General features: G+C 36.1%; 1 protein-coding gene across 1 annotated transcript; it reads left to right on the top strand.

Annotated features, from left to right (window-relative positions):
- Positions 1–606: 606 nt before the first annotated feature.
- Positions 607–6275, top strand: LOC110699916 (protein trichome birefringence-like 41). The gene is made up of 5 exons (XM_021877413.1): positions 607–1085; positions 3859–4030; positions 4910–5085; positions 5198–5356; positions 5830–6275. The coding sequence occupies exons 1-5, from the start codon at positions 820–822 to the stop codon at positions 6116–6118; spliced, it is 1062 nt and encodes a 353-aa protein (XP_021733105.1). The 5' UTR covers positions 607–819; the 3' UTR covers positions 6119–6275.
- The last annotated feature ends 2568 nt before the right edge of the window (positions 6276–8843 follow it).

Below are 8843 nucleotides of genomic sequence, written 5' to 3'. Positions count from 1 at the left end.
GTATAATAATGACAATCAAAACAAAATTAATACGAAGTAATTCTTAATAAAATGACATTTATATGTATAAATGATATTATTAATTCTAGCCTGTTCACAAGATTTCTTAAAAAAAATAGGCTTTTGTGTGCGACTGATCATATCATGCGACCGCTTATAAAAAGAGTCATATAACACTTATCAAGTAACCTCTATATTTTTGACAAACTAACACATGTAACATTGACGACTAAGTAACCCATATAACACTAACGAAGTAACACCTAGTGGCCCACATCGTGTCAACCACATATAAGAATTTGGGATAAAAAAAAATTAGCAATATAATATCACATTTTATAACGATAGATATATATATCACAATATCACATCTCCATCAATATCTTTGCTTTGATACGTTAATCTTTCAAAAAAGGAAGGAAATCAAATGAAATCATGATGTGAAAGCAAAACAAATCTCTTACATCAAACTAATTAGCTATATATATATATATATATATATATATATATATATATATATATATATATATATATATATATATATATATATATATATATATATATATATATATATATATATATATATATATATATGCATGCATGTATTTTTCATTTTATAAGCTAATTATCTAACCTCACAAAAAGGTAACAAAAATAATACTCCTTCATTTTTATAGCTCTTATCTAACATATAGATGTTACGCATATATTTATATATACAAGTAGCATAAATTTTGTTTTAGCAAACCATATTATCTATCACACATTATTTTTCGTCTCGACTCTCTCGAGTTGTGAGACAATCATTGTTCAAACAAAATGGTACGTCGGAGGTGTACTTGGATTGTTATTCTTCCCGTTATTGTGTTGCTTACGGTTCTATCAGTCACGATTACAGAATCGATGGCGGCTGATGATGGTTGCAACAGATTTGAGGGGAGTTGGGTGTCGGATCCGAGTTACCCGTTATACGATTCGTCGGTATGTCCATTTTTGCGTAAACAATTTGATTGCCAAAAGAATGGAAGGCCAGATAAGTCTTACCTTGGCTATAGATGGCAGCCTACTGGATGTAATCTTACCAGGTAACGAACTCTATCTCAATATTATTGAATGTGTTACAAGATAATTATTTTTAAATATTACTCCGTATTGAATGTGTTACTACAAGATTCTTTGTGTTAGAGAAATTTATGAGAATATACACACAACATTCTCTTAATACTTGTATGTTCTTATGTTCCATAAATACTTTGCTTGTTTTTCACAAATTTATTGTTAGACATATCTTTCATAATAATATAATTAAAGTAATAATTAAAAATGTAATCATTAATAATACTATCTTTGTTTCTTACTATTCCGATATTTTTAATAAAGAGTATTTTTCCCTTATTGCAAATAATAAGAAGGAAAATTTATAAATAATAATCCCAACTTTGCTCCATTTTCTTTTAATAATCTCAATTTCGGATTATTTTGGAATAATCCCAACTTTGGGGGCTGTTTATTTTCTTCAATCCCAATTACCGTTTACCTGTTGAACAAGTTAAATTCTTTTTTTTTTTAAATGCCACATGTCAAGAGCCAATTAGCCAAAAAAAAAAAAACTAAAACAAAAAAAAAATTATAAACAAATCAGAAACCCATCCCAGCTCAGCCCCACCCCTTCCCTGACCACCCCAGCCCCAGCCCCACCCCTTCCCTGACCACCCCAGCCCCACCGCCACCGGAACCCTAGCCACCCTAACAATCCTCTCCCGCACCGGAAAACACACTCCCCTCCTCCTGCTGGCCAGCCGCCACTCCTCCTATCCCGTAGCCCCTCCCCCTTCCCCGTTGAACCACCTCCACCAATTCCCGTAACCCCCTTCCCTCAAAACACCAATGTTTTTTAAAAAAATTTAAAATTTGTTTGGATTATTCTGAAATGGGCTAAAGTTGGGACTTTTGCGGGCTGCTGTGATGTTGTTAACGGTAAGGAAGAGATGGAGTAGTTGTTGGTGATGTTCGACTTTGGGGGTGTTGTTGTAGTATGGTGATGGCGGTGACGGTTTACTTGGTGTTTGTGTGGGGAATGGGAGGGGGTTTCGGGGAGGCAGAATAGTGGTTTAGAGGGAATGGGGAGGGGCGGTGCCAGGGGTGGGGGAGGGGTGTCAGGCCGACGAGGTAGGGGGTTGGGATGGGCCGTAGAGATGTGGGTTATGGTGGTCATTTGGAGGAAAGGGGATGAGCTGGGATTTTTTTTATTTTTATAAATAATTTTTATTTTTTATTTTTTGGACCAATCAGGGTCAAGTTACCTCATATAATAAGTCATTGACTTTTGTTGACCGGTTTGGGATTGAAGAAAATAAATAACCCCCAAAGTTGGGATTATTCCAGAATAATCCAAAATTGGGATTATTATTTACAAATTTTCCTAATAAGAAATGAGATACTATTTTACAGGTTATACATACTCTATTAGTTTTTACTGATTACGATTTGACTAATTTTCTCTCACGCAAAATTTTAAACTTAAACAACAAATAAAAACAGAGAAAATACTATATTTCGATAATTTTTAAGAGCAGATAATTTGAAAATAATTTACACCACTCAATTAACTAACATGAATCACATGATATTGTTTACCCGTGAGCCGTGACCCTTGAACATATTATTGACCTCATGTTAATCATGAATAATACTACGTATATAGAATAATAAATATCTAGCAATATTCCTCGACAATTTGATTATACAAAGTATATGTTAATATTCGCTCTTAGACAAATAAATTATGAAATACTCATAGACAATTAAATTATACAAATTATTATATTCCTATATCCTTAAAACTCAATAATAAATAAATATCAATCTCTAATATATATCATGTGAGATTTAATTAACATGAATTACTATTGACTCTAACATCGGATAGACATAGCATATTTGTTGTAAGATTACCGTAGGATAATAACCAAATTAAACAAGAATGCGCACAAAAAACCATTGTGTATTAATTACTAATTAGAACATTATTATTTGAGATTATCATAAATAATTTAATTCAGACGATTAAAAATTAAAGGTTTACATATTTTGTATTTCATTACATCCCTGGTTAAATAAGAAAACTTTGTCATTTATCCTATTTTTCAAATTGGATAAGAAAGTGTATGTAATCTCATTGTAGTTGGATACATTTTTCACTCAACTAGCTGAAGCTAATGTCGTTTGGTACTCATATACCATTAGTTGGCACTCTAGCTTGGACACTTGGTAGGTAAGCTATAGACAACATATAAGAAAAATATATCACGCTTTATTTAATTTTTTTTGCTTTAATTTCCGTTTTTATATATAGTAATTGGAGCCGTATAAGAATATAACAACAATAATAATAATGCTCATGAGTGTGAGGGATTACTCAAATGGTAAAAGCTTCTCTAGGAGATTCTGAAATCGATTGTCACCCCTATCTTTGTGGCTATCTAAACACCAAAAAAAAAAGAACGAGCTACCTAAACTTGAGGAAGATGATCTAAGCTCTACTAGTTTTTCTTTCAAAACAATTGGTTGGTGACTCAGTGATAAAAATAAAATATATCATTTTGTACTTTTTTCCCACTTTTTCTTTAAGATAAATAGTTTAGTTATAGTGATTTTTATACAAACATGGGTACAAGTTACTCTCGTAGGTATATTTCGATTGTTCAAATAATTATTGCTCATTTATTCATCAAATGATTAATAATTAAAATTAATTGCATTCAGGTGAATATAATAATTTTCAAGCTACTTGCAAAGTATGAAATTGATTTATTAGTTCAATTTAATTGTCCCCCTTTTTCTTAACTTAAAATACAGGTATGATGTAAATGATTTTTTCACAAAATTTAGTGGAAAGAAAATATTGTTTGTGGGGGATTCACTAAGCCTAAATCAATGGCAATCTCTTACTTGCATGCTTCATGCGGGCAATCCAAACGCTACATACAACTTGACGCAACAACAACCCATGTATTCCTTTCAATTTCCTGTAAGTCACTTGATTAGCTTTTTTATTAACCATTCAATCTATTGCACTATCAAATGTTAACTAATTTATGGTGACTAAATTACAATAATTTTTATAACCAAATATTAATTGATCTTGGGATCGATTCTCATCATCTGCCCTTGTGGCTCTCTAACACCCCCAAAAAAATAGGCAATTTTATAAACTTGGTTGCTCGTTACGTTGGGTGAATGAGACAAGGGTGGTATCTAGAGCCCCCAATGATAAGGCACTATTGGGTTTATTGGCTAAGTGTTGAATGTAGACATGTGGTTGTAATGGGGACGATAGTGACGGGGTTGCTAATGACTTGACATGTTGGGTAGAATAAAATGTTGGATTTGGTTGTAATTGGTGGTTAATTTACTTAAACAAATTAGGAGGGAAAGAGACCTATGTTCCTATTGAGTATTGATCTAGAAAGAAAAAAAAAAGTTTCATAACATACAAAGTGTACGTGTCATGAGACATCTTCACATTCACTAAATTTTATAGTGTTTAAACACATGACCAGTGGTAATTAAGTTAGAAGTTTTAACCATCTAAGCCAATTTACTTATGTTTTTACATTTAACTAAAATTAATTACATCTAATTTTCATTAGAGGTGCTTATTTTGGTTTATTTTTTCTTCCTATATTGTTTACTAATGTTTATTATGCACTTTATGTATTTAGAAACTTATACATTATAATATGAAAATTTAAAGTAATAACCCGGGACATTACTTGGACCACACACTAGTTGATTGAGTTAAATATGTGTAAGTTTAAGTATTTAATTTTAAAAATTTAGGAAAAATAAAAAGACAATTTTCTCTTCTAGATATGACTAAATTTAAATAAATTTTTTGGAATTGCAGGAGTATAATCTCACAATTAATATGCAATGGCATCAATTCCTAGTGGACATAGATGTGGAACCAACAGGCAAAATTTTAAAGCTTGAGTCTATCAAGGGTGGTGATGCATGGACTGATTTTGACTTGCTCATCTTTGATAGTTGGCATTGGTGGTTTTATGTTCCACCCCAGCAACCGTATTTCTCAATCTATTTATATATTTTTTTGTATATTTCAAGTATCTATTACTACTTTTAATTTCTCAAAAAAAAAAAAAAGTTGTTAATATATATTGGAATACATTTGTAGATGGGATTTGATACAATTAGGAAATGAAACAAAGAAGGATATGAATCGAATAGAGGCATTCAAGATTGCGCTAGGAACTTGGGCAAAATGGGTTGATTCTGCGCTTGATCATAGTAGAACCAAAGTTTTTTATCAAGGCATCTCAGTGTCGCACTATCAGTAAGATAATACTTTATCCTTCACCGTTATAACTATATTATGCTTCAATTAGAAACTGTACTACATGCATATTGTTTGCAACGATTAGACATTTTTCCTCTCCACTTTATGTCAAATCGTTGCAAATAATATGTAACGGATGTAGTAAATAGGTAGAATAGTAGATTTAGAAAAACAAAGTACTCGTAGCTATACATACAAAATTGTACTACGTAATCATAGATGACATAAACTGAATTTGTATTCTTCTTATCATCTTATCTGACCACTTAACTAATTACTTTAATCATATAGTTCGTCAAATTACAAACGATATGTTATTACTCCATGTGTATGTTACATGTACCAATACAATAACCTCTTTTTTTTTTTTTAACTAAAACAACATACAAAAGACAATTACTAAATATTTTCCAACTTTGATTTTATATTCTAACACATCCTAAATGACATAATTCCCATGAAATTGGCAGTGGCATTGATTTTGGGAAACCAACGGCACAAGGTTGTTATAAGGAGACACAACCAATACTTGGATCAAAAAGCCCAGCACCACCAAGCCCAGGAATCGGTATAGTGAATAACATATTGGGCCAAATGAATAACCCAGCTTTCTTTTTGGACGTCTCACTGTTGACCCAATTAAGGCCCGATGCACATCCACAGAAATATGGTGCCTCAAAAACTAGCGGAGATTGCACACATTGGTGTCTTGCTGGTGTTCCTGATACTTGGAATTTACTCCTTTATGCTTCTTTATAGTTTTTTAGGCCTTTATTTTTCATTTTTTATGATTAATTAAGGTATACACAATTAAAGTCTCATTCTTGATAGACTAAGTTGTTCAAATACACATTTATTTTTAATGAAATGTTTAAGAAATAAAAAGTTTAAATTGTCCTCCTTCCTTATGATACTCGCAGATAGCCAAATATAGGTCTTTGTACATTATAATTGCATTATTCCTTTGACTTTATAGATTTATATTACTGTTATTATTGTTTATAATGTTTTATAAACAATAAAAACAGTAATATAAATCAATATTAATCGGGGCTTCCTCTATTGTACTATTTTCTATGTACTCCCTCCGCCCACGATTATCTGCACCAAATGTATTTTTTGCGGATTCCTAAGCAAAACTTTTAGTGTAGTTTAATTAAGTTTGAGTGGGTTTAATTAAATAGTAAAAAATGAGAGAAATAGGAGACACAAAGTGGTCCCATACTCCCATATGTTTAAGTATGATAGTGGGTTAAAGTAAGTGGGAAAGAGGAGAGAGAAAGTGGTCCCACATGTTTAATTAAAAAATGTTAAACAAAATTAAAACAAAAAAGTAAGGGTAAGATGGGCTTTTTACACTTTAAATTTTACTAAAAGAGGAAAGAAAAAAATTAGTTGCACATAATAGAGAGCACCCATTTATGACAAATGTTGCAGATAATTGTGGGCGGAGGGAGTATAAGAAATGTGCGAAAATTCTACAGTAAGTGACGCGTACCGCTATGTACCACTAAAGCAACGTACCGCAATGTACCACTAATAAATTTTGATTTGGGTATTTTATACCCGTCCAGGTGGCCCAATCAGAAAGCGCCACGTGTCCTCCATATAGGTGCCATTTGGACCCATGGAATGATGACACGTGGAGGGCGGATTCTTCTCTGTCCTACACGGATTGAAGATCCAGCAGGGACCATTCAGGTGGAGACACGTGTCACTCGAAAGGTGCCTTAGAATCCTTTTGGGCTCAATGACACGTGTCACTCAGGCATTGGCCCTGGGATGGCGGCCTTCAAAGGCCCAAATCCCGAGGCGCCGCAAAACGGCGTGACCTAATTCCTAGGTCACCAGGTCCTAGGAGGGGCACACTTTTCAAAAGGACCCTATAAATAGGGATATTCTGGCATTTATGACAAGAGAAAGAATTTTGACACGCAATACGAGACAATACGTCACTTATCACACTTTACCTGAGCTTGGAATCCGAGCAGATAACTTTATTTTCGCACGTTTTATTACCGAACGCTTGCTAACTTAATCTTCGGAGGCGGACCCCCGACAATCCGGCGGTCCGTTTGCTTTGCAGGTACAGGCGTCCTTAGTTGAATCCAGTTTCAGTGTTGTAACTCTCCCTAGGGACAAAAACCCCCGAAACATTTGGCACCGTCTGTGGGGAGAGTACCTCTGAAATGGCTTCACAAGTACCTGTACCGAACCCAGAGGCCGAACGGCCTCCAGAAGACATATTGGTGCAAACGGATCATGACTCAGGTGACGACGCTGACGTCAAAACCTATGTGGATCCAAATGGATCCCTCATCTCTAAACGCATCCGCAGTAAGGAGAGGCGGGAGCGTCACAATGACTAGGCAGGGCCAAGCAAAACTGCTGGTCAGCCAAAGAAGCCCTCGGGGCGGCCGGTTGATCCTTCCCAGGCGGCAGGATCAACTCCCGTCACTCGGGATGAACTAATGACACTCCTGAGAAGCCTTAGGGGGGAAATCAAGCAACTCGCCTCAAAGAAGTCGCCTGCTCCTAGAAAGGAGCAGTCGGCCAAGAAGCCAGCCCAAGCTGGCAAACAGAAGTCGGTCAGGGACCGTCAGCCAACTCCTCATCCTGCCCCTAAGGAGAAGGCCCGGCCCCAATTTGACCTTACTCGGCTCCGTTTCCCAGAAACGAGCGCAAGAAAACCCATCCGGCACATACAGCCGGACGGTAGCAAGAAAACGTTCTCTGACGCTCGGCAATACATTGAGGAGAGGAGAACCCAGCAATCAGAGTCGGCTTCAACGTCGACTTATCATGATAGCTTTTGGAATACCTTTGTGAGGTGTTCCCAGTCGGTACATGAGACCCCAGCAAGCAGCCAACGAGTTCAGTCTGGGCCTCATGTGATTCAGTCCGCCCAGTACATGGCACAGCCACTGTAGCAGGCGCCAGTTGTACCTTACATGCAACCTGCCCTCTTTGGAGGACAGGCGGCATACGGCTATCAGCCGATGGACTGACAGCTTAGGCTGCAACACCTTGGAGATAAACCCTCTGCTTTCTCCAGGGAAATAACTGAAGCCGTACAGCCGGCTAAAGTTAAAAACGTTCTGGTTGGAGCCTATGACGGGACCTCCAACCCAGAAGACCACTTGCTAGCGTACACCCACCTCATGTATTTACAGGGGTTGGATGATGCCGCATGGTGTCGTTGCTTTCCAGCAACCCTGAAGGGCATAGCCCAGCAGTGGTTTGGCAATCTGCCGGCTGGTTGCATAAATAGCTTCAAGACGCTTGAGTTCTTGTTTGCTTCAAACTTCTCTATGAACATCCCTGCCAAAAAGACAAGTCTTGACTTGGGCAATGTACAACAGGGGGATAGAGAAGGCTTGCGTTCCTACGTCAGGCGGTTCAATCTGGTCCGAATCCAGATTCATGGGCTGTCTGATGAGGTCGCTTTCACAGACTTTTTTAAGGGTCTGAAGGACGGGTCTAC

The sequence above is a fragment of the Chenopodium quinoa genome, unplaced genomic scaffold, assembly GCF_001683475.1.
Source record: "Chenopodium quinoa cultivar QQ74 unplaced genomic scaffold, ASM168347v1, whole genome shotgun sequence".
In the NCBI taxonomy this organism is placed as follows: Eukaryota; Viridiplantae; Streptophyta; class Magnoliopsida; order Caryophyllales; family Amaranthaceae; genus Chenopodium; species Chenopodium quinoa.
This window is presented reverse-complemented; position numbering and strand designations above follow the sequence as displayed.